The sequence below is a fragment of the Gnatocerus cornutus genome, chromosome 2 (genome assembly GCF_029298725.1).
Source record: "Gnatocerus cornutus isolate USDA-ARS CGAHR chromosome 2, icGnaCorn1.1, whole genome shotgun sequence".
In the NCBI taxonomy this organism is placed as follows: Eukaryota; Metazoa; Arthropoda; class Insecta; order Coleoptera; family Tenebrionidae; genus Gnatocerus; species Gnatocerus cornutus.
Genome location: NC_142234.1, coordinates 18,260,550 through 18,286,111, shown reverse-complemented (window position 1 = coordinate 18,286,111; position 25,562 = coordinate 18,260,550). Strand labels below are relative to the sequence as shown.

General features: G+C 35.9%; 3 protein-coding genes and 1 pseudogene across 4 annotated transcripts; all 4 read left to right on the top strand.

Annotated features, from left to right (window-relative positions):
- The first annotated feature begins 1,121 nt into the window (after window positions 1-1,121).
- Window positions 1,122-4,714, top strand: LOC148179722 (choline transporter-like protein 1). Its single transcript, XM_088029992.1, has 12 exons — window positions 1,122-1,213; window positions 1,366-1,410; window positions 1,900-2,022; window positions 2,066-2,208; window positions 2,255-2,463; window positions 2,529-2,637; window positions 2,681-2,909; window positions 2,966-3,198; window positions 3,252-3,481; window positions 3,534-3,700; window positions 3,746-3,835; window positions 3,885-4,714. Exons 2-12 carry the CDS (start codon window positions 1,375-1,377, stop codon window positions 4,014-4,016), a joined length of 1,701 nt encoding a protein of 566 aa, XP_087886118.1. The 5' UTR covers window positions 1,122-1,213; window positions 1,366-1,374; the 3' UTR covers window positions 4,017-4,714.
- A 1,936-nt stretch (window positions 4,715-6,650) lies between these two features.
- Window positions 6,651-10,173, top strand: LOC148179721 (choline transporter-like protein 1). 2 transcript variants are annotated; one of them, XM_088029994.1, is made up of 14 exons: window positions 6,651-6,893; window positions 7,140-7,191; window positions 7,237-7,359; window positions 7,543-7,685; window positions 7,733-7,795; window positions 8,455-8,515; window positions 8,566-8,632; window positions 8,686-8,794; window positions 8,839-9,040; window positions 9,087-9,322; window positions 9,369-9,592; window positions 9,640-9,806; window positions 9,858-9,941; window positions 9,990-10,173. In XM_088029994.1, the coding sequence occupies exons 2-14, from the start codon at window positions 7,156-7,158 to the stop codon at window positions 10,134-10,136; spliced, it is 1,662 nt and encodes a 553-aa protein (XP_087886120.1). In that variant the 5' UTR covers window positions 6,651-6,893; window positions 7,140-7,155; the 3' UTR covers window positions 10,137-10,173. The 2 variants fall into 2 exon arrangements, with proteins under 2 accessions (XP_087886120.1, XP_087886119.1); XM_088029993.1 differs by lacking the exon at window positions 6,651-6,893 and adding an exon at window positions 7,001-7,085.
- A 2,902-nt stretch (window positions 10,174-13,075) lies between these two features.
- Window positions 13,076-18,639, top strand: LOC148179720 (phospholipid-transporting ATPase ABCA3-like). Its single transcript, XM_088030309.1, has 16 exons — window positions 13,076-13,330; window positions 13,381-13,496; window positions 13,544-13,779; window positions 13,828-14,062; window positions 14,113-14,289; window positions 14,334-14,543; window positions 14,591-15,033; window positions 15,083-15,248; window positions 15,294-15,669; window positions 15,721-16,150; window positions 16,205-16,417; window positions 16,466-16,739; window positions 16,791-16,916; window positions 16,966-17,181; window positions 17,229-18,397; window positions 18,446-18,639. The coding sequence occupies exons 1-16, from the start codon at window positions 13,146-13,148 to the stop codon at window positions 18,476-18,478; spliced, it is 4,605 nt and encodes a 1,534-aa protein (XP_087886435.1). The 5' UTR covers window positions 13,076-13,145; the 3' UTR covers window positions 18,479-18,639.
- Window positions 18,640-18,994: 355 nt separating this feature from the next.
- Window positions 18,995-24,857, top strand: LOC148179719 (phospholipid-transporting ATPase ABCA3-like; annotated as a pseudogene).
- The last annotated feature ends 705 nt before the right edge of the window (window positions 24,858-25,562 follow it).

The window sequence follows — 25,562 nt, the reverse complement described above, 5'->3', positions numbered from 1 at the left end:
TGCTTTCATTCAGATGTTGTTTACATGCAATGCTTTCAAATTCATGCGAATAAAAACTCGGCCTGTTGTTCGGCTACACCATATTTGGTTAACGGCAATAATTCAGAAACTGCAAATTAATGTTTTCACATAATACATTGAATGCGTTGGTTTCATGGTCGCGTCAATTTAACGCCAACCTAAATCATCATTTTGATGAAAAGGTTTTCATGGTTTTTTAAGCATTCACTAAAATGGGGCAAAGGTTGAGAAGGCTTTCAGGGCCCTATTTGACGGATTTAGATATATTCCAGATACGGATTCAGTAGTTAGGACCAGAATTTTTTTTTAGTGGGAGCGCAGCAGCTGTAATAACATTCTTTGTGTGTTGGCGCTCATTAAGTTTGATCGTAAGCAGATTTACAATAGAAACTCTTCTTTTGTCGAATTATTTTCTATTCCCGACAGTGGATTCTTCGATTTATGGCAAAACCGTTTTTTCGAATATTGAATATCCTTGAATTCTTGGATTCCATATAAACTGAATTATTATTGTGAGTTTTTAAATTTGTTTAACCTTCTAGAGTCTTCAAACTATATCTAATTCTTTTTGGGTTATCCTTGATTAAACTCTCCATTAATATGCTTTAAAATATTCTAACCCATATATACTTTTAGAGTTTCAGTGACTCTTGATTCTTGTCCTCTATCAACATGAAACCTGAGATTGTGTCTCAAAATTTGTAAATCCAAAAACCTAAATCTAACAGTATAAATCGTAAACACTCGATAGAAATAAATTATTCATTACACAAATGCAAAAATTTATGTACAACAGTTTGGTAATAATCAGTCCAGCATCTGCTCGCTGAAATCTGCCCACCAAATGGTGCACTGAACTTTTTCCTGACATTGCAATGAGTGTCGCATTTCTTTGTCTTTACCAACCCATTGGAACAATCGGGTCACGACCCATGACCTGATTAATCCTTCAATCAATCGATTCGTACCGTACCTCAGACTAAACAGTTATTTTAAAGAACAAGTAGTCTTATATCTAAACGATCTATATTTCACAATTTTTTTCTATTTATTCCTCTCTGTGACCTTCGTTGTTTGGATGGTGCGCTTGGAATCCAAAGAGTGTGTCGTGTTTGGTTTGAAGCGCGCTAGTTTTCCGCGTGTTTTGAACAGACAACATTAGCCGCGGCCACAAAGAAACAAATTACGTAACGTAAGTTCAAATTTGTGTCATTTGATTCTGATAAAATTAATTTGAACATACACCATCCTCCCGATGTTTCCTACATGTGTTTTTTAGTTTTAGCCTCGACATTTACGTTTGTGTTTAATTGAAACAGTGTCAGTGTTTGCTTTTATTTCCAGGACCACAACATGGGGTCGTTTTCAAGTGTCATGAAGCCCCACGAGGTCAGTATGCCTTTAATTACCCACATACTAACAAGTTTCTAATTACGGTACGCGCCCACAATAATAAAAATTAGATAGTGTTCATTTTGCTACGCATAATTACTTTTGCTGAGCCGGCGTCTGCTTCTATGGCCTTGTACTTGTGAAATCATGCATTATTTATAAAACATTCCAAAATTTAGACCGAGAATATCTCTAAAATTTCAACTCTCTTCGTCGAGGGTGAACATGCGTGATCCAATTTATTTCCGTTTGGCGTAATTAGCCGCTCCCTGTTTGTTTTCACGATTTATTTTTACATATCTTCCCCGTTTTCATAACGTGATTAAATTTGAAAAGCCGCTGCAATGTTGAACATCGTTCTTTAAATATACCAGTTATTTAAAACTCGGCCGCGATGTTTACACTCACACCAAAAAAAATGTGTTCCTAATTTGTGATGAGGACCACTAATTATTTTAATGATTTTAACAACTCTTTATGTTCCAGCTCGTCGAGCACAGAAAATTAAACACTGCTGTTGAAAATGTGGAAATTCCAGCGAGGCCAGAGAGCCGCACGCTCACGGACAAAAAGGGATTCGTTATCTTTGCGATCGCGATTTTAATTCTGGTAAGTTCGCGATGGTGTTATCAAAATTTGATTTTAGTTTTAGTTACCGTTTCTCATATATACGCTCGTAAAATCCGATTTACGGCATGTGACCCACCAAACTGACAGCTGTGGAAATTTCTGCGGCGAGAAAAATGAGAAAATTGACGGCATTGCTTGTTCTGGGCAAGATTACACCCTCGAACCGTAAGTGGTTTGGAGACATTGTCAATCGCTGATAAAATCGTTTTAGATATGGGAACGGCGTTTCCTGTATGACTTCGTGTCCGAGGAATTCGAAAACTTGTTGGAAAAGTATGCTGATGTTTTCTAAGGGAGATTTCAATGATCGCGCGATGGAAACTTTGTTTCAAGAGGACTCGGATAATGTTGAAGTACACACAACGATGAGTTACAAGGGGCAATGGTGGAAATTTATTGTTTCCATTGCCATAACCATAAGTGAGTTTTGGTTTTACATTTTTCTTCTTATTTCTCTAGTAAAAACTTTGTTCCGACTATTTCAGCTCTGAGCATCGTTGTCCTAATTTTACTGAGATATATGCCCGCTCCTGTGGTATGGTTCATCATTATTTTCTCGATGGTAGTCTTGGTAGTTTTGGTTCTGGGAGCATGGTAGGTATCAAACCAGAAAACCTGAAATAATCCGTTTACTTAGGGTCTTATACTTCAATTTTAATCCGGAGGAGTACACCGATGAAAGAGACGGTACCACCGTAGACAAGAGTTCTGTCCTCGCATTTGCAGTAGTTATCACAATCATTGCTGCGATCATCTTGATTGTGTTTATCGTCTTGTTCAAAAGGATTGGTTTAGTGGTGCAATTGTACAAAGAAGCAACGAAAGCTCTAGCTGCGATGCCTCTCTTGGTACTGATACCAATAGTGGTAAGTAAAGTAATTCGTTTTACTAACAGAAGAAAACTGAATGTTCTTCTTTCCAGGTGGCGGTCGTACAGATCCTAGTGGTGATAACTGCTGTGGTGACAACATTCGGAATGATGTTTTCGCAAGAATTGTACCAAGTCTCAGAATCTGAATATGTGTACTACCCGACTGGAGTCATGGTGTTTACCATAATCTTTAATTTGGTTGTCACAGTATGGACCATGCGATTTATCGATGGGATTCAGTACATGGTCGTCTCTGGCAGCGTCTCAACGTGGTACTTCGCTAGGTACTCATAATAAAATTAGTGATTGCCCTCAAACCAATGTCTTTTTTTCACAGAAACAAAGAGTATTTAGGATCTCCAATCTCCACAAGTCTGCAAACCACTTTCAAGTTCCACCTCGGCACCGCTGCCTTTGGCTCCTTCCTACTGACTTTGTTTTCAGTGGTGAAAGCAATAATAAAATCGGTCTGCAGAAACGCATGCTGCAGATGTTGCTTTGCCCTCTGCTGCAATAATTTAGATCTTGTCCTCAAGTTTCTGTCAGAAAATGCGTACATTCAAACAAGTCTGAGCTTCATTTAGAAACTAAACTTTTGATTGACGATGATAATTTACAGGCATGCACGGTCAGTCCTTCCTAAGGTCAGCAAAACGAGCAACAAAACTCTTGGTGTCAAATGCTGCTAGCGTGATCGCCATAAACTGCGTCGGAGACTTCGTTCTTCTGGTAATTGTTCTTCTCCTCACCATTGTAACTACAGGAATTTCATACGCTTTGTTTATGGTAAGATGACTCTTCTTGGAACTTGTCTTCACTTGTCTGTTGTAGTCTGGTGGTTATGAGTACGCCGCCCTGCCCGCCTTGATCTGTTTCGTGGTCAATCTGATCATCATATGCATAATTTTTGCTACTTTCCAAGTAAGTCTTATCGGTGTAGTACTAGTTTTCTTAAAAATGATTTTTTTAGGCCATCATCGACACTCTTTTCCTCTGCTTCTGCGAAGACTCCGTCTTGAATGATGGCATGGCGAGGCCTTACTACATGTCCACAGGTCTTATGGAGTTTGTGGAAAATTCCAAGAAACTGTACGCTAAATAAAAGGCGAACTTATTATGTATAATTTTTGCCGTATCTCTATTGATATTACGACACAAAGTCACTTTGTCAGTTCAATCCGTTCAGCAGAATTTAGTGGACTGAGAGGATATTAAAATCTCTCTGTATATTACAGATTACAATAATTGTAGCTTAATGGAATTAATGCTTTTTTAATATTACGCATATAAATGTACGTTTACATTGTTGTGTGTCAATTTTAAAATTTTATTAGGTATGTTTTTTTTTATATCTTTGTAAGTAAATATTTGCAATCTAAAGTTAAGCCAATAATGCTGTTTTTACAAGTACAGGTTGATTTTGAAATAGAGGCGAAAAAAAACGTTACAGCTTATTGTAATTGAAGGAAGTTGGCAGGTTTCGTTTTTTAAATTGCTGCTTCAGTTTTAAGAAAAAAAAATAAAAGAAATTGATTGCAATTTCATGCTACACCAAAGATTGCTATGCATAGGTATGTACATTATTAACGAACAAAATGTAACTATTTTGGAATCTTTACTTTCATCTTAAAATTAATTAAAATTACCGAAAACGCCTTTACGTTTTTCCGTAAAGCCGTGTTTTTTTTTGCTTCTATTTCAAAATGACCCTGTATCATAAATACAATATTTCTGAGCCACACATGTATACACTGTACGCAGGATTTATTTTTTGTACAATAAATAACGTATAGAACAATATGTACTTTTGTTTTTATTTTAAGACCTCTTAAGCCGCGATTCCACTTGCTTGTTCTAGCCCAGACCAGACTAAGCATTCAAGATTTGAGTGACGTTTTTATAATTCTTCAGTCCCTTTCTGTGTTTAAAACATAAGATAAAACATTAAGATATAAAAACGTCTCTCAAAATCTTGGATGTCTAGTCTGGTCTGGGCTAGACCAAGTAAGTGGAATCGCTCCTTTATATTGTATTAGTTGTTATATATAATTCAAGTAAACCAGTATTAATTTACATATTTTCTTTCCTTTGTTGTGGTTTTATCTGTTTAGATATTTTTTGGAGTAGCCGATTGAATTAAACAAATTCAAATAAAGTTTTCGGACCCGAATTTTTTTACCATAGCACCTTCTCGGTGTGGTACTAATTTTCTTAAAGATAATGTTTCAGGCCATCATGAACACGCTCTTCCTCTGCTTCTGCGAAGACTGCGTCTTGAATGATGGCATGGAGAGACCTTACTACATGTCGACAGGTTTTATGGAATGTGTGGAAAATTGCAAGAAACTATACGCTAAGTAAAAGGCAAACTTAATTATCTATACTTTTTCGCCATAATGTTATTGATATTGCGTCACTTTGTTAGTTCGATTCAGCAGAATTTAGTAGACTTTGAAGAAATTATAATTTTTCTGTATTTTTTTTGCCACTTTACACTGGCAACAAGGAGATCTCAATTACTATTTACTATTTTTGAGTCGTAGATCAACTCTCCCAATATGCAAAATTGCAGAGCAAAAAACTCAAATTTTAGAAATATTTATTTTAAAGTCCAAGCGAAAATTTCCAACACTCTTCAGTAAAATTTATGATTTTACTAATTTCACAGCTGCGGCTACGATATTTAGGAAACTTATTACTATTTTTAAGTCGTGTATTAACTGAACTAAATTTCAAAATCATAAAGCGGAAAACTCAAATTTTACAAATTTTGAATGAATTACGGTTTCGCAAATTTCGGTACTGTAGCATTAAAAGTAACAGAATTAACATTTTTTTTTGGATCTTCAAAATTTACAATAGGAGCAAAACGTTCAAATGACACAAAAAAAAACACACGCACACAGCACCAAATAATTCAATTAGCCGCAAAAAAAACACAAAATTTTTTCATAATTTATCATCTGAAAAGTGTCGAAATGAGTCTGTAAAGCACCAAAATAAAAGAATTTCTGAAATGTCAACTCAACTTTGGTCTGAAAGATCTTACACATTTTTTCATGTTGGCAGCTCTGTTATCTCTATCTAAACAAATTTTTATTTTTAGGTTTCTGTCACGATAGTTTGGTGAATTCTGTCTTTTGCAATTTCTCAGACACCGGTTTACACTGATAATAATATTGAATTTAGTTTAATTAAAAAAAAAAAAGATCGTATTGGGTTTGAGAGTAAAGGAGAAAACGAAGAAAAATACTTGGAGAAATACGACAAATTGACACAAGAATTTTTATTTCTGTTCTTTAGTAGGAGTTTTTTTAAAAACATTCCACAGATGCGAATTTTCTTCATAAAAAGAAATTATGGTTTTTACATCGTCTTTTACATCGTCCATGATTTGTTGTCCGTTGCCGAAATTTCTATTGTGTGGGGATTGAAGTCTCAGGATTAATTTGCATCCATATCGAAATCATTTGGAAGAGAACTTGAGCAAGATCAAAAATACTTGTATACATCCACTGGAGAAAAAATCGCTCGCTCGAGAACTTCCGCAAGTTCCATAGAATCAACAAGCAATAGTAGTTCTATTATAGTTATCACTGTCCGACAATAAACTCTCGCAAGATTTCTCACCAGCTTAATCCCGCCTTTGCGCATCAATCAAGTAAACAAGTACCTACGTATTTTCTTCCCTTCGCAGTACTTTTATCTATTAAGATAACTTCAGGAATAGTTGAAGTAAACAAATTCAATTAATCTAGTTTTCGGAACGTAAATCATAAGTTTACTTATAACATAAGAAACCTCATTTCCGCCATTAATCTACATTTACCATGAAATTTGATGGATACGGATTTCTAAAGATACGTTAATCAAACCAGATAAACTGAAGCTTATCTCAACAAAACTTCACCTTCGTCAAAATTCCTTTATTTGAGCTACAACTCAATAATAGTTAATACCTTTTCCTTTGGAAAGACAGGTAAGACTGTAATATTTTTACTTAATCAACAATTTCATTTTCATACATTTTGTCCTTCTTATCTATTAAATAAATGTGTGTTTCTACATCAAATCAAGGTTACGCATGTTTATCCCTAGATAAAGTTATCGTCGCACGTTTTCCACCGGGAAATTAAATTGTGCCTTGTGCGTCGATTTTTCATCTAATAATGTGGTTATTTTATTGTAAAGTTTTCTGTTATAATTGTACGTTATGTTTTTGAAGGTTTCTCTACAGCGACATGGGTGGTTCGGCGAGTGCTTTGAAGGAACAAGAGGTGAGGAAAAACTAGAAAACCACTTTTATTATTATTGTGTTGTAGTTGGAGGAATTCAGAAAATTGAAGGATGGGACTGATAATGTTGAAATACCAACTCCACCTTCTCAGAGAACACTCACAGATAAGAAGGGATTTGTGGTTTTTGGAATTTTGATTGCGGTTTTGGTAAGTTTTGTAATTTTAAACGCACCACACTATAAATATTTATACATTGTAAAATTATCTTAAAAATTAAGTATACTATATTGTTATGATACTTATGATTATGATTATAATTATTAGATATAGGTAAAAAAATTGATAAAAACCAAATCTTCTAGTGTTTGGAATGATCTAATTTTGTTACAGCTACCATTCTTAATCTACGGGCTTGTAAAGTCGGACATTAGAAGACTCTACCATGGACATGACGACTGTGGCAATTTATGCGGAGTTGCTAACAAAAAAATTGAAGGTGTGAACTGCTCCGGAAAAGACTACACTAATCAACCGTAAGATTGCATTGGCACAAAGACATTTTTTTTTTATTTAATTCTAGGTATGAAACAGTCAATATACGAGAAGAAAAAAAGACTTGCACAGCGGAATGTCCACCCGGATAGTAAGTAAAGCTTCGCAAAAAGAGTGCTAAATTTTGGGGTATTAAATATCAATTGATTCAAGTTCTGTATTTGTTTTTAGAAAAAACATTTATTTTATTTTACTAATTTGTCATTACATCTTTCATTCGCTTGTCCCGAAAAATTTGCAAAAATGTATTGCTTGGGTACCAGCAAAACAAGAAATTTTAACTCTCAATATTTAGTTCGATAAGTCTCGTACCTCTTGTAGATTGTATGTTAAATAACCTGCTTATACTATAAATACCCATTTCTTTATAATTGCACACAAAATTCAAAAAAAAACTTTAAAAGCGATTAATTCACTGAAAATAGTCTTCTTATGCCATAAATTTCTTGTTTTATTTTAGCTGTAATCACTCTTCTGCCTTTTGCCTTCTGATTTCTTATTGTTTTCTTTAATAAAAACGAATTCTTTCACGAATTCTGATTACCGAAGTCAAGGCAATTTTTCTTTTTTACTCCGCTTCGGGCTCTTCCGAATTTCCACTTCAGTCTTTGTGCCCCGTGTTTTTGTTTAATTTAATCGACTTTAATTGGTTTTACTTCTTTTCAACCCCAATCCAGTATTTTAACTTCACTTCCGCTAAAAATAATTTATTATCCCTTTATCTTCAATTCTATTAAAGTAAAATTTTAGTACGGCTGATGGTTACATTTGTTATGGCGACCTGGGTGAAGGTGGAACTATAGATTCTGTGGTACGAATAAAACATAATTTATATCTAAATCTCTCAATTAAATTTTTCAGACCTTGGCATGGAGTTTTATTTTTAATCTATGGTGGAAATTTCTGCTAATAGGGATAATAACCACAGGTATATCTTCAATAAGACTAAAATAACACATTCTTCATTTACATTTTTTTCAGTCTTAAGCTTACTTACTCTGATAATATTTAGATACATCCCCGGGGCCTTAGTGTGGGGAATCAGCATTTTGGGCATATTGTCCACAATCGGCCTGACTATCCTTTTCTGGTACGTAAACATAACAATTTTTTCTTTTCTACTGTTTCCTGCAGGGTCCTGTTCGCCCAATCAGACCGCGTTAGTCCCAGCAGACACGGATTTCTAGGCCTTGCTTTGGTCTCCACTCTATTTTCCGGGATCATGGTGGTAATCTTCTTGTGCGTATTCAAAAAGATCCAACTGGTAGTTCTCCTGTACAAAGAAACCGCCAAGGCTTTGTTCGCAATGCCACTGATGGTTCTCCTGCCAATCTTGGTAACAACAATAATAAAATCTTCAAATAAAATAAAATCTGTTTCAGACACTAGTATTGCAATTTCTTATACTGGCTCTCCTGGTGGTCACCACAACTTACGTTTCATCAGCAGTTGAACTGGTCCACGACGACACTACAGATGACTATTTCTACAAAAAAAACGGAGTTATCACATTTACAATAATTTTCAACGTTATTGTAGCCATCTGGTCGCTTCAGTTCATCTCAGGATGTCAATATATGGTCCTGTCAGGAAGCATGGCTCAGTGGTTCTTTAAAAAGTACCAACTCCTTCACAGACAATTTCTTATTAACGCGATTTTACAGAGATCAAGCAAAGTCTGCTATTATTGTGAGCTTCACGAATACATTGAGGTACCACTTGGGAACTGTTGCTTTTGGTTCTTTCCTTATAACTCTAATAGCCGTTGTTAAAGCAATCTTTAAAACGTTTTTATGTAATTCACGAACTCGATGGATATGCGAGTGCTGCTGTAACAATTTCGGGGCTCTGTTGAAAGTCTTATCCAAAAACGCATACATTGAAACGGGTAAGTTGCCCATATTTTCTCAGAAGATGGTGGAACTTTTGTTGTAGCTATATACGGCCAGAGTTTCCTGCGATCAGGGAGAAGAGCTGCTGGCTTACTGATTAAGAATCTCGAGACTGTCATCGCTCTTAATTGCGTGGGCGATTTTGTTCTGGCAATAATAGAGTTCTTGTTGCTTACAATATCAACAATAATTGCTTATGCAATTTTAATGGTACGTAAACGAAATACACAAATAAAAACTCACGTTTTGTTTATTTTTTAGAATAATATCTTCAATTTTATGCTAACATTTTTCGCTTTTCTCATTAATCTCGTTATCGTCGTGGTTATATTTGGGGTTTTTGAGGTAAGTTTAATTCGAGGGTTTATTTCGAGCGTTTATTGGGGTTTTTAGACGATCGTGGACACTCTTTTTATATGCTACTGCGAAGACGTGGGACTAAATGATGGGAGTGCGGATAAACCGTATGCTATGACAACAGATTTTATGCAGTTTATGGACCAATGCCAAAAAGCATCGGATAAGAAGGTTGACAGTTAGTGTAATTCAATAATGTTAATAAAAAAAAATAAACAGAGTAGAATTGTTTCTTTTAATTTTTCGGTCCAGAAGAGACAAATATTCGGGGACAGACTGCAGGTTTATGCTTTGTTAGTAAATTGTTATTTGAATACATACTGAATATAGGCTGTAACACGTGGAAATGATTCACATTTTTAAATTTTGCCAAGATTTTACTCCTATCTTTTACGTAAGTGCAATAATTGTATTGTTAACTTATCTTTGAATTATCTCTAAAGAAAATAAAAATGATTCATTCAAAGGCTCGTGTAAACACTCTTTTAAATTAAAAGTATGAGTAAAAATATTATATACTATATTATAAACTCATTATTTCGTTATATTGGCTCGCATTTTCCTTTATCTGAATACAGTAATCGATTTTTCAAGATTAGCTCTAATGTCAAATTTCAAGCCTAAACCAGCTGTAAAAAAATACTGTATTTCTGAAGATTTTTTTGAAAAAGTCTTTAAATTCATTCAAAATTCATTCAAAATCGATGTTACTCTACAAACAATGTTAGAGCAACATCGCTTAAAAGATTGACGTGACAATTGTCAAAATCGCAAAAATTGGTCTCAAGAAACATGTAAAATTTTATTATTTAAGACTAAACACCGGAAAGAGATCGATGGAAATCGTAAATTTACACTTTTACATTTACACTAAATTGATTAAATTGGGCAGTCAGACTTTTGATTTTTTTTTCTTGTTGCCAAAATCGCTTCTTCAAAATTTGGAAAAACAATTAAAAATCAAAAAATACTAGAGCTGATATGATAAATCTGTCGACGAATTTTTACACAATTAAGGTCTAAATTATATGGAACTGTTGAGACTTCTTCGGAAAAAATAGAAAAGTTAAATTTTAGTCAACTGTGTTATTAAGACATGCACAAGAAAAATCAGTTCATCGGATGTTGATTACATAAAACCCACAAAACAATAAATCGATCTCTGCATTTGTTAGATAACATTTTCATTGGGTTTGTTTATTATTGGTGAGAAAAGATAAAAATGTGCCCAATTATGTACAAAATTCGAGATTTAGTCAGAAAATGATTTTGATTAGTTTTCTGTGTTTGAAAACAGGCAAGCTAATAATTTCTCTTAGGTCTATAATTTTGAAAATGGGCACGGATAAATTTTTAAGTGTAAAATTTTGATTATTGTTTGCGGATATGTACCTACCTATAATTATAACCTTCTCACTTCCAAATCCAAAAACCAAATTTCAGCCCACAGAAGTTTGGAACTGACTAAAAATGCAATACCACTTGATAACAGCTCATCCTTTTCAGACTTGTTCGTCATCGCTGATAAAACTCTCGCATTTTGTACTGTCATCCATCAACAGGATACTGTTTTATCAATAAATTCCTTTAACGCTCATGCCTATTACACTTGGAACCAGTTCTTAATACATTTCTTATCAGCAGGACTAAATCTTTTCCTTTAGTATTATAATTAAGTATTAGTCATAGATTAGCAGAATTGGTCCCTAAATTGTCTACCAAGTCTAAAATGATAATTCCGATAAAACTCAAAACTGAAATGATATTTTGGGTAAAGAACTGGACTAATTTCTCACTTTTCTAAGGTGAATCTTGAGATAAAATTTGGTACGACCACTTCGTTTTTTGGAATTCTATGAATAAATTTTTACTCAAAATTACAGATTCGAGCTGAAGTGCCACGCACTGTAAGTACACGAATTTGAGTGGATACAACTGTATAGATAAGTTAGATTGTTTTATCTAATTTAGTCAGAAACTTCGGGTTACATAAGATCAGAAACATATTTCTAAAACCAAAATTAAAAAAAAATTAGCAACAGCCTGGAAGAACATAACGTGGTAATTATCGTATGCAGTTTTAAAATGCAACTATTTGAAGTTTTAATAAAAAGTAACGTAATTTTAAATTAGTCATTAAATGTATTTAAGCATAATTAAATGACTGTTGTTTTATGCATTAACATACTCCTAGATAAGAACGTTCATTAGGAGTATCACTGCATGCATACAATAAAAACCAAAGAGTCTCTTTTTCCCAACAAATTCAAACAAAAATTTCATACATTAAGTAAGCATAACAGATTAAGAAAAATCACAATTTGAACAGCACTTCAACCAGATCTTGTTTATAAAATTTTAGAAAAGCTTTTTCCGAAATATTGTTATTCAATGAAATGACTAATAACAATAACTTTTGAAATTTACCTATCTTATCAATCAGGTGTTACTGTTATATATACGTGTCGTGCCGAGTACTAACTCAAGTTGCTAATCTGCCATTCTCAAAAAGTGTGATCCGGAACGTACTAGTGCATGGTGTTAAATATACACGTGCAAGGATTTAATTAAATTTTCAAGACGCTCCAAGTGCTGGTAAGATTTCTACTACAGTCGCACAACAGTCCAAAATATTTTATTTATTTACATCTATTCTAAACCAACAAATTATTTGACGACTTTAACGAGAATGTCAGTTTGGAGCACAGTTTTTTGTTACGTCAATACTCTAAATTTCGCGGATTTAGATTTTTCTTAGTAGCCTATCAGATATTTCCTAGTGTTATGTTATCAGTATTGAGCGGCTGATAAAACTTATTTTTAGACTTTGTTCGATCTAGCAAATTTTTTTGTAGAAAAATGACCAACCAATTTAACAAGTTTAAGCTGTTAATGTGGAAGAATTGGACTCTTTTAAAACGGCGCCCAATTCACACAGCTTTCGAAATTATTTATCCTGTTTTAATATGTTTGGTACTGGTTGGTGTAAGAAGTATGATTCATGTTGAAGAAGAAGACTCTGTAACTTACCTCGAGTTCGAAGCAACAAACGTTGGCTACCAGTTTTGTCGCCAGTGAGTATTGAAAGGTTAATTGGAATTCTTTGTTAAAATTTTCTGCCTTAGGAAAGATCTTCTTGTTGCTTATTCCCCACCAAGTACATTATTACAAGAAATTCTTAGTTCAACTTTCATGGAATTATGCCAAAATTCAAGTCTACTAATTCAATCTTATGCGAATTCAGAGACTTTAAATGAATTAATTAACAATGATGTAAATTTGGCAAAGAATCTGTTTGCTGCTATCCAATTTAATGATGATTTAAGCGGACTCACTGATCAGAAAAATCTTGCCTCGAATGTGAAGATCACTATAAGGTAAAAATAATTTAATATGTATTAAGAGTGTTCTAATGATTATTCTTTAGGCTTCCAACTATGATAGAAGACGATAAAAACGAATGGTATACAAATTTAATTTACCCTGTTTTCCAAACACCTGGCCCGAGATCTGAGGGCTATTCAAATTATGGAGGGACTCCAGGTAACCTTTCTTCTGAATTTTCTTTCCTATATTTTTTTCAATTTTAGACTACATGAAAAGAGGATTTCTAGCGCTACAACAAAAGTTAACATTAGCACTCTTGGGAACACCCGTCGCATCTGAAATTTTAATGCAAAGATTTCCTTATCCCGCGTACTTAAATGATCTATTTTATGCTGATATGATGGAGACTATGGTCGGTTTGATGCTTATGATGAGCTTCATGTACAATTTCATTAACACAATCAGGGCAATAACCACAGAAAAAGAGCACCAATTAAAGGTACGTCAGAAGCTCGAATCGTTATAAAAATAATTGAAATTATTTAAGGAATCAATGAAAATCATGGGATTGCCAGGGTGGTTACATTGGATGGCTTGGTTCCTCCGCAGTTTCATTATTTTACTTATTGCAATTATCATTATTGTCGTGGTGCTAACGGTCACTATTAAGACAGCACCGGTGTTCACATATTCTGAGCCATCTGTCTTATTTATCTTCCTGTTTATTTTCTCGTGCAGCACCATCACTTTCAGCTTCTTTATCAGCGTGTTTTTCTCCAAATGTAAGAAAAATTATGGAGAAAATTTTCGCGACTACATCATGTTCTTGCAGCTAACACGGCCACCGCTGTAGGCAGTCTTGTGTTCTTCTTAACGTATCTTCCATATACTCTTCAGCAACAGTCCACAACTGTGAATGTCAGTGCAGTGTTGGCGTCAAGTCTCCTGGCCAACTCCGGACTGTCCTTTGGAGTCGGCGTAATTCTTAAATTTGAAGCAGTGCAAGAAGGTAACTATTCGAGATGTTGTTCAGAAGTTCACTCTTTCTTTCAGGTATTCAGTGGAATAATTTGTGGTCATCAACATCTCCAGATAATGATTTGACTCTTGGTGCAATCTTACTGATAATGCTGTTTGACACATTTTTCTATCTGTGTCTCGCGTTGTACATCGAAGCAGTGTTTCCTGGTGAATACGGGGTTCCTCAGCCTTGGTACTTCCCATTTACTCGCGCCTATTGGTGCAACAAAGCCGTGCATTTGAGTAAGTTAATTTTTTCGTCAATCGTTTCTTCATTGTTTTACTTCCAGCCAACGACGACAAAATCACCAAAAACACCGGAGAATACTTTGAAGACTTCAATGAGAACCTGCCCATAGGAATTCAGCTGCAGAATTTATCAAAAATTTTCGGTGCAAACACAGCGGTCAACAAACTAAATTTGGATATGTATGAAGGGCAGATTACAGTCCTCCTCGGTCACAATGGTGCTGGTAAAACGACAACAATGTCTATGATTACGGGGATGTTTCCTCCCACGAAAGGAACCGCGATGGTCAGTGGTTACGATGTGAGAACCAACGTCCAGAGCGTTCGAGACAGCATGGGACTTTGTTTACAACACAACGTTCTTTTCGACAGCTTGACCGTTTATGAACACTTGTACTTCTTCGGCAAACTCAAAGGGCTGCAGGCTAATGAAATTGAGCAAGAAATCAACAACTACATCAGTCTGCTAGAGCTGGAGGACAAAGTAGGAACTACCATCATCTGTATATTTGTTGACTGTGATAACTTTACAGCGGCACGCCCTTTCAAGTAGTCTCTCTGGAGGTATGAAGCGAAAACTGAGTGTCGGAATGGCCATGTGTGGAAACTCCAAAGTTGTAATGCTTGACGAACCAACAGCTGGAATGGATCCATCAGCGAGACGCGCCATTTGGAATCTGTTGCAAAAACAGAAAGAAGGTCAGTTGATCCTTAGAAAGTAAAAGTTGCTAATAAGTTTTCCAGGACGAACTATTCTTCTCACCACGCACTTCATGGACGAAGCCGACTTGCTTGGAGACAGAATTGCTATAATGACTGGCGGAGTTCTGCAATGCTGCGGATCTAGTTTCTTCTTGAAGAAAAAGTATGGCGCTGGGTACTACCTGATCATGGATATTAAACCCAACTGTGCAACTAACGAAATTACCAGACTACTGAAGAAGTACATTCCCCAAGTTGAAATCTTTTCTCACGTAGGATCGGAACTTACATATCAATTACCAGAGAATGAATCCGGGAAGTTTGAAAGAATGCTACACGAACTAGAACAGAACGTATCGAGGCTTGGAGTTCAGAGTTATGGAATGTCACTTACCACGTTGGAGGAAGTTTTCATGAAGTAAATATGACCATGGGGTAATGTAAAAATTAATATTTTAATTTTTGTCAGGGTTGGTGCAGACCATGAGAACAACAGCTCTAAAATGTACAACAACAGCTCGAACACAAACGGAAACGACAGCACAATACTTGTTCATGATAATTCCGGTCTGCAAACACTGTTCTTACGTGGAGGAGCTTTGATGAGGAATCAGTTCATTGCTATGATCTTGAAGAAAATACTGTCGATATGGCGAACATGGTACTTGATGGCAATTCAAATTCTTTTGCCCATTGCTCTTTTGATAATCACAGTACTAAACGCGAGACAAAACCTTGCACTCACTCAATTCCCAGCCTTGGAAATTAGTCTAGATTCCTATCGGAATCCTGTAATGTTAATCGACGGTAACGGGCAGTACTACGACTTGTACAAGGACATGTTGTCTAATTATCAAGTCAATGAAGTTCCGAACGTGGCTGACGCAATACTCACCGAGGTACTACTAGCCGACTTATTATTTTTTTGATAATAAAATATTACATTTTTGCAGACGGTAAATTCCCCAGCGAATGTAAAAATGCATTACATTGTGGGAGCTTCGTTTAATGCAACCACCTCCAAAGCTTGGTTCAATGGTGATCCGTACCATTCCACCCCTCTAGCCCTAAATCTCGTATTAAACATGCTGTATAAACAGACCTTGGGAAAAGACTTTTCTATAAGCTTCACCAATCATCCCCTGCCACTTACTCTGGATGCGCAGGTTTGTGAAAACTCAACACAGAAGGGGTTGTTATTAATACCATTGTAGCTGGATAATCTGCAATTTAATATCATGGGCTTCCAAATTGCTATGGAGCTCGGTTATGGTATGGCTTTCGTCGCGAGTTTCTACATCCTATTTTGCATTCGGGAGCGAATTAGCAAAGCCAAGCATTTGCAATTTGTATCAGGAGTCAATGTATTTGTCTTTTGGGGCGCTGCGTTCTTGTGTGATTTGTTTACATATTTGATTACAATGTGTGGAATTCTTATAACGCTAGCGGGGCTTCAAGAAGAGGGCTTTAGCACTCCCGACGAATTAAGTAAGATTGTGACATTTAAAATTTCAACTTTATTTGAAAAAAAAATTCTAGGTCGTCTCACGGTCGTTCTGGTTTACTTCGGATTTTTCATGTTACCATTCACTTATTTAGCTTCGTACCTGTTTGGAATTCCCTCAACAGGGTTCTCAAGAATGATGCTTTTAGGAGCAGTAGCAGGTATGTTTCTGATTGGGGTCCCAGCAGTTAGAAAAACAAACTCTTTTAGGAATTGTGGGTATCACTGCTATGCAAGTTTTGGAAATAGAAGCTTTAGATCTTCTGTATGTCGCCCGACCTCTGAACTGGGTTCTATTGTTCATACCGTTCTATTCAATAGCAAAAGGAGCTTATGATTTGGGATCAATTACTAGTTATAGAAAAATTTGTAGTCAGATTTCGGAGGATTTAAATATTGCATGCGCCTTTCAGAGCACTTGTTGTGGTAATATCATAAAATAGGCAAAAAACACAGTCTCATATTTGTTTTAGGGCTCGATGATTATTACGCAATGACTAGTCCTGGTATTGGTCGAAACGTAATTATATCATTTGTGATGTTCTTCGTTCTATTTGCCGTTATTATATTTAACGAATACGGCTTCTTCAGTTTTATTATGAACAAACTAATCAACTACAACAAACCTCCTAGCAGAGACATTCAATTGGAAGTCGACGTTCAAGAAGAAAATAATAAAATTCACAACACCGACCCTTACGACCTCTCCAACGAGTATTGTTTGGTACTACGTGATGTGACGAAGTACTACAAGAACTTCCTGGCAGTAAATGGTCTTTGTTTGGGTGTGAAACCTTACGAATGTTTCGGTCTTCTTGGTGTAAACGGTGCTGGTAAAACTACCACCTTCAAAATGATGACCGGTGATGAACAAATTTCCTACGGCGAGGCTTGGGTCAACGGTTTGAACATAAAAAGAGAGCAGAAAAAGGTCCAACGGTTGATAGGCTACTGTCCACAATTCGACGCTCTTCTCGATGATTTAACCGCCAGGGAAACCTTACGAATCTTTGGTTTAATTCGAGGTGTACCTATGGAGAATTGTAACCAGTTGGGAGAACATCTCGCGCATGAATTCGATTTCTTCAAACATTTAGACAAGAAAATCAAAGAACTCAGTGGTGGCAATAAGCGAAAACTTAGTACAGCTCTTGCTCTGATTGGTGATCCACCAATTATTTATTTAGATGAACCGACCACTGGGATGGACCCCGCGACCAAACGCTTCTTGTGGACAGCTCTCGCTAAACTAAGAGATAACGGAAAGTGTATCATTTTAACATCACACAGTATGGAAGAATGTGAAGCTTTGTGTACCAGACTGGCTATTATGGTCAACGGAAACTTTCAATGTCTCGGATCGACACAGAGGCTCAAAAATAAATTTGCCCAAGGCTACGCGCTAACGATCAAAATGCGAAAAACCGTCGACCATAATATAGATAATGAAATCACGATGATTGATAATTTTATCCGGGCAAACTTCCCAGGAGCGGAACTGAAAGAAAAGTATCAAGAACTTCTGTCTTACCAACTAATTAACAATTCCATGCCGTGGTCACAGATGTTTGGATTACTGGAGAGGAGTAAGAAGGAGTTGAATATTGAAGACTATTCTCTGGGACAGTGCAGTTTGGAACAGGTAACTTTGAGTTGAATTTTGTTTGAAATTAACGGTTTGTGCTTTCAGGTTTTCTTGAGCTTCACTAAATATCAACAATAAAATTTGTTATCATGGACCGACTAATTTATTTTCTGTGTATATTGTAGTCAGATACTTTGGCTATACGTGAAATTAAAACGTAGAATATACCTACAATCTGATGAATTATTTATTTATGATGTATTAGGTATAACTTAATAAAGTTTTATTTCTTTACTAAAGTTTTTATTTGCTATGACACACACAATTGATAAGTTTCTAAGAAACATTTCCTGAGTATATGAGTTAAATTACCTTTCTTTAGAACAAGTACTTACCGAAAAGCAAAAACAACAATTTTGGAAAAGTATGTGAGACAATAAACGACAAAAAATGCAGTAATGGAATTTCTTCATCAGTTAAGATAATCTTTTTTGTTGCTCTCATTCGCAAAATGAATCATTTTATTGAGCTTAGGTGGATTTTATGGCATCTGAAAAATACTAATCTTGTCAGTCAGGTATTTATTTTATTTGTATACGGGTGGTGATAAAAACTTTTAGTTGCTAATTTGCCGTTAATTTCTTTTATAGAAATATGAAGAAACAATTTCATAAACTTATACTGTTAATGTGGAAAAATTGGACTATTTCTAAACGGTTCCGAAGTGCTACTGCATGTGAAATTCTTTGTCCTGTAATAACATGTTTAATTCTGGTTGGTATAAGAGCTTTGAATGATGTCGAACAAAGTCCTTCTGTAGTTTATTCCGAGTTTCACGCAACAAACGTTGATAGTCGATTTTGCCACCAGTGAGTATCGACTTAAATTTCAGCTAAGATCGTCAGTTAAAAATGATTGCCTTAGGAAATACCTTCTCGTTGCTTATTCCCCAGAAAGTCCGTTGTTAAATGAAGTAATTTCTTCAAGTTTCTCGCAACTATGTCCAAATTCATCTCTACAAACTAAAGCTTATGAGAGCTCAAAAGTTTTAAATGAAGTCATTGACAGTGATGTAAATTTCGCGGGGGAACTGTTCGCTGCCATCGAATTCAATGATGAATTAAGAGGAATCAATGATCGTGAAAATCTTGTTCCGAACATGAAACTCATCATAAGGTAGTAGTAAATTTACTTGTAGGGGTGTTCTCACGATGATTTCTAGACTATCTTCTATGTCACCGGCGAAAATAGGGTCTCAGAACGAGTTGTGGTATACAAATTTAATTTACCCTCTTTTTCAAACGTTGGCATCTGGACCTAGGTCTGGGGAGTTTCCTGATTATGGTGGAACTCCAGGTAACCTTACCTGGTAAAACGAAAAATTTTTCTTACATTTTTTTAGGCTACATGGAAAGAGGCTTTCTCGCCCTACAACAAAAGTTAACTTTTACTCTGTTAAAACCAGCTCCCACCCCTGAGATTATTATCCACAGATTTCCATACCCCGCGTATTTAAATGATTACTTTTATTCAAATACTGTAATGGTTGTAACAGTTTCTTCCCTCATTGTGTTCAGCTTCTCGATAAGTTTCGTAAACACAGTCAAAGAAATAACAACTGAAAAAGAGCATCAGTTAAAGGTTCGTTGAAATATGAAACTGTTAAGAAATAAATAAGATTATTTAAGGAATCAATGAAAATCATGGGATTACAAGGATGGCTGCATTGGACGGCTTGGTTTTTACGTAGTTTCATTGTTGCCCTTATTGTAATTATCATTATCGAAGTAGTGACAACTACGAAAATTAAAACAGCGGCGGTGTTCACTTATTCGGATCGAAGTGTCCTATTTCTTCTGTTGTTTCTTTTCGTATGCAGCACCATCGCCAGCGGCTTCTTTATCAGTGTATTGTTCTCCAAATGTAAGAAAAATATAGTCTTTTTAACATTAAGCAACAAGTTCTTTTAGCTAAGACGGCTATGTTTGTCAGCAGTGCGGTATTTTTGGTAACGTTTATTCCATACATTTTTTTTCAGCAAGAATCCAATATTGGAGCTGTATTAGCTTTGAGTCTTTTACCTAACTGTGCACTCCCTTTTGGAGTAGCATTAATTATTAAATTCGAAGCAGTGCAAGAAGGTAACTATTTAAGAAGTTGTGGAGAAGTTCATCCTTTCTTTAAGGTATTCAATGGAATAAGTTGTGGTCATCAACATCTCCAGATAATGATTTGACTCTTGGTGCAATCTTACTGATAATACTGTTTGACACAATTTTGTATCTATGTCTCGCGCTGTACATCGAAGTGGTCTTTCCTGGTGAATGCAGAGTTCCTCAGCCTTGGTACTTCCCATTTACTCGCGCCTACTGGTGCAACAAAGCCATTCATTTGAGTAAGTTAATTTTTTCATCTTTTTCATCATTTTCATCATCTTTCATTCATTCCTTTACTTCCAGCCAACGATGACAAAATCACTAAAAACACCGAAGAATACTTTGAAGACTTCAATGAGAACCTGCCAATAGGAATACAGCTGCAGAATTTATCAAAAATCTTTGGTGCAAACACGGTTGTTAACAAATTAAATTTGGATATGTATGAAGGGCAGATCACGGTCTTCCTCGGTCACAACGGTGCTGGTAAAACAACAACAATATCTTTGATTACGGGGATGCTTCCTCTCACGGAAGGAACCGCCATGGTCAGTGGTTACGATGTGAGAACCAACGTCCAACGAGTTCGAGACAGCATGGGACTTTGTTTACAACACAACGTTCTTTTCGACAGCTTGACCGTTTATGAACATTTGTATTTTTTCGGCAAACTCAAAGAGCTGCAGGCTAATGAAATTGAACAAGAAATCAACAACTACATCAGTCTGCTAGAGCTGGAAGACATAGTATGATCTTCCACCTTTTGTATTTTTAACGACTGTGATATCTCTACAGCGGGACGTCCGTGTAAGTTGTCTATCTGAGGGTATGAAAAGAAAGCTGAATGTCGGAATGGCCATGTGTGGAAATTCCAAAGTTGTAATACTTGACGAACCAACGGCTGGAATGGATCCATCAGCGAGACGAGCCGTTTGGAATCTGTTGCAAAAGAAGAAAAAAGGTCAGTAGATTCTTAGAGACTAAAAGTTGCTAAGAGATTTTCCAGGACGAACTATTCTTCTAACCACGCACTTTATGGACGAAGCCGAGTTGCTTGGAGACAGAATTGCTATAATGACTGACGGAGTTCTGCAATGTTGCGGATCAAGTTTCTTCTTGAAGAAAAAGTATGGTGCTGGGTACTACCTGACCATGGATATTAAATCCAATTGTGCACCCATCGAAATTACTACACTACTAAAAGAGTACATTCCACAAGTTGAAATCTTTTCGCGCGTAGAGACGGAGCTTACATACCAGTTGCCTCAGAACAAATCCGAGAAGTTTGAGAGAATGTTCTTTGATTTGGAACAGAAGATGTCGACACTTGGTGTTCAGAGCTATCGCGTGTCACATACAACGTTGGAGGATGTTTTTATGAAGTAAGTTGTTATAAATATGAAAATATGATCATTTAACATTTGTATTAATGTCAGAGTTGGTGCTGACCACGAAAACAACACTCCAAAATTGTACAATCCGAGAAACAGAAGCGGCAGCAATGGTAATTTAACTGGTTCAATTTCCGAAATAATAACATTATTTTAGTAAGTAAATCAGATCCAGAAATACACTTCTTACGTGGAGGAGCACTGATGCGAAATCAGTTCACTGCGATGCTCTTAAAAAAAATGCTGTCGATTTGGCGAAAATGGTACTTGATGGCAGTTCAAATTCTCTTGCCCATTGCCTTTTTAATAATAAACATAACAGTACTAAACCCGAGGAAACGCACTCACTTCCCTTCCTTGGAAATGAGTCTAGATTCATACAAAAATCCTATAATTTTACTCGATGGTAACGGAGAGTACTACCAACTGTACAAAGACATGTTGCCTAATTACCAAATCCGAGAAGTTCAGGATGTAGCCGAGACAATACTCAGCGAGGTACTAACCGACTTATCACTTTTTTTGGTAATTCAGCGTTACAATTTTGCAGACCCCGTCAAATGTAAAAATGCATTACATTGTGGGAGCATCGTTTAATGGAACCACCTCCAAAGCTTGGTTTAATGGTGATCCGTACCATTCCCCCCCTTTGGCTCTAAGACTAGTGTTGAACACGCTGTATAAACAAACTTTAGGAAAAGACTCTTCTATAAGCTTCACTAATTATCCGCTACCACTAAATGTACATTCGCAGGTGTGTGAAATCTTAATACTAATAGAGTTGCTATATACTATTAATACCATTCTAGCTGAGTAATCCGATGTCTAATATAATGGCTATGGCTGCCGAGCTCGGTTATTCTATGGCTTTTGTCGCGGGTTTTTACATCATGTTCTACATTCAAGAGCGCACAAGCAAATCCAAACACTTGCAGTTGGTCTCAGGTGTCAATGTAGTTGTCTTTTGGGGCACTGCGTTCTTGTGTGATTTGTTTACATACTTTATAACAATGTGTGGAGTTCTTATAACGCTAGCAGCGCTTCAAGAAGACAGTTACAACATTTCAGAGAAATTCGGTAAGATTTGGATATTCCGAACTTTTATTGGAAATTTTTAAATTCTAGGTCATCTCACCATCATATTGCTTTACTTCGGATTCTTCATGCTACCATTTACTTACTTAGTTTCGTACTTGTTTGGAAAACCCTCAACTGGCCTCTCCACAATGATAACTTTAGGAGAAATAGGTATTTTATTATTTATACCAACCGACAACTCAACACATTTTTTTAGCAATCATAGCCACTGTTTTCATTGTGAGAATGCGGTCTAATGGCACTCTGAATTGGGTACTATCGTTAATACCCTTCTATTCATTGGAAAAGGGTGCTTATGATTTGGAATTAATTAACCATTACAGAAAAATTTGCTATCAAGTTTCGACGGATTTAAATATTGCATGCACTAATAAACTATTGTGTTGTGGTAACATTCCAAAAAATAGTATTTTAAACACTATCTAAAATATTTTTTAGGAATCGAAGATTATTACGCCATGACTACTCCTGGTATTGGTCCAAATATAATTGTATCTTTTGCAATGTTCTTCGTCCTGATTACCATTCTTATTTTTAACGAATACGGCTTCTTTAGTTTTATCATCAAAGTGATCAATTGTAACAAACGTCCACACAGAGACGTACAACTAGAAGACGACGTTCTAGAAGAAAATAATAAAATACACAGCACCGATCTCAACGACCTGATCAACGAGTACTCTTTAGTACTACGCGACGTCACCAAGTACTACAAGAACTTCCTTGCAGTAAATGGTCTTTGCTTCGCTGTTAAACCTTATGAATGTTTCGGTCTTCTTGGTGCAAACGGTGCTGGTAAAACCACCATATTAAAAATGCTGACGGGGGATGAACAAATTTCCTATGGTGATGTTTGGGTCAACGGTTTGAACATAAAAAGAGAGCAAAAGAAAGTTCAACAGTTGATAGGCTATTGTCCACAATTCGACGCTCTTCTCGATGACCTAACCGCCAGGGAAACCCTGCGCATCTTTGCTTTAATTCGAGGCGTACCTATGAAGACTTGTAACCAGTTGGGAGAACATCTTGCGCATGAATTCGATTTCTTCAAACATTTAGACATGAAAGTAAAAGAACTCAGTGGCGGTAATAAGCGAAAACTCAGTATCGCCCTCGCTGTGATTGGTGATCCTCCGATTATCTATTTAGATGAACCGACTACTGGAATGGATCCCGCGAGTAAACGCTTCTTGTGGACAGCTCTCGCTAAGCTAAGAGATAACGGAAAGTGTATCGTTTTAACATCGCACAGTATGGAAGAATGTGAAGCTTTGTGCACCAGACTGGCTATTATGGTTAACGGAAACTTCCAATGTCTCGGATCGACACAGAGGCTCAAAAATAAATTTGCCCAAGGCTACACTTTCACGATCAAAATGAGAAAAACCGACGAACTAAATATGGATAATGAAGTTACGATGGTTGATAACTTCATCCGGACGAACTTCCCTGAAGCGGAATTAACTGAAAAACTACAAGAACTGTTGTCGTACCGACTAATCAACACTTCTATGACGTGGTCACAAATGTTTGGATTGTTGGAGAAGAGCAAGATGGAGTTGAATATTGAAGACTATTCTCTTGGAGAGTGCAGTTTGGAACAGGTAATTTTGTGAATTCGTTTTTGTTGCAATTAAACGGTTTCTGCTTTCAGGTTTACTTGAGCTTTACCAAATATCAACAAGACTGGGATCGTCCCAAATCATGGAAGTGTCAGTTTGAGTGTGATATTTCTGTAAAATGACACAAATATATCGTATTTTGTAGCCTCAAAATTTAATAGAAATTGATATGGATATGCTGGGTTAGAAAAACGATGGTAAAAACCGCATTTTTCTATCTGTCATAATTTCGAAGATATCAACCTTCTAAATTGAAAATAATATTATAAATTTTCTGTCTGTCTTATTAGTTTCGAAGATTTCGAGCTTTATACATTTCGGAAACTAAAAATTCACTATCCAAAACTTTAATTGATCATAACTCAATTATTTCTTGACGTACGTTAAAATATTGCCCAGTTTTGTATTCCGCGTTCTTCGTAAAATGAACACAAAAAAAATGAGTTGAGTTTTGACGTCGAATTCTAAAGAAGAAAAGCGCCAGAAAAACGATAGCGTTTTGAAGATATCATAAAAATTTCGAAATTAACGATTCACTTTCCGAAATTTTGAACGACCATAACGCAGTTATTTGTTGGCGTACGTCGATTTTGAGCCCGGATTTGGATGTGCGAAATTCTGCGTAAAATGAGCTTCAATAACGCAAATAAGCGACATATCAACCACAGAAGTTTGACATACTTACTTTAAGCCATACTTTTTCCGAAAAAAAATGGGGATATGCCAATTTTTTAATAATTTTACAAAAAGAAATTTAATTAAACTAAAATCGATCATGAGCACCACTGTACGTACAACAAATGCAATCTCATACTGCTAATTCCTCTCTCAACAAACTTATCTAACTATAATAAACGCTAAACGCTTCAAATTCAGGATAAAACCTTATCATAGTAGCACATCAACATCAAAACTCGGACCAATCAACAAAATAAGTGTAACTAATTACTGATAC

What these genes read in the sequence shown, in the direction of transcription:
- LOC148179722 (XM_088029992.1), top strand. Translation starts at nt 1,375, where the DNA reads ATGGGGTCGTTTTCAAGTGTCATGAAGCCCCACGAG. An exon ending in GTGTCATGAAGCCCCACGAG is followed by an intron (nt 1,411 to 1,899) that starts GTCAGTATGCCT and finishes TTTATGTTCCAG; the next exon opens with CTCGTCGAGCACAGAAAATT. An exon ending in TTCCATTGCCATAACCATAA is followed by an intron (nt 2,464 to 2,528) that starts GTGAGTTTTGGT and finishes CGACTATTTCAG; the next exon opens with CTCTGAGCATCGTTGTCCTA.
- LOC148179720 (XM_088030309.1), top strand. Translation starts at nt 13,146, where the DNA reads ATGGAATTATGCCAAAATTCAAGTCTACTAATTCAATCTTATGCGAAT. An exon ending in GTTGCAAAAACAGAAAGAAG is followed by an intron (nt 15,249 to 15,293) that starts GTCAGTTGATCC and finishes TAAGTTTTCCAG; the next exon opens with GACGAACTATTCTTCTCACC. An exon ending in CACTTACTCTGGATGCGCAG is followed by an intron (nt 16,418 to 16,465) that starts GTTTGTGAAAAC and finishes ATACCATTGTAG; the next exon opens with CTGGATAATCTGCAATTTAA.
- LOC148179721 (XM_088029993.1), top strand. An exon ending in GCTCAGTGGTTCTTTAAAAA is followed by an intron (nt 9,323 to 9,368) that starts GTACCAACTCCT and finishes GCGATTTTACAG; the next exon opens with AGATCAAGCAAAGTCTGCTA. An exon ending in TTGCTTATGCAATTTTAATG is followed by an intron (nt 9,807 to 9,857) that starts GTACGTAAACGA and finishes TTTATTTTTTAG; the next exon opens with AATAATATCTTCAATTTTAT.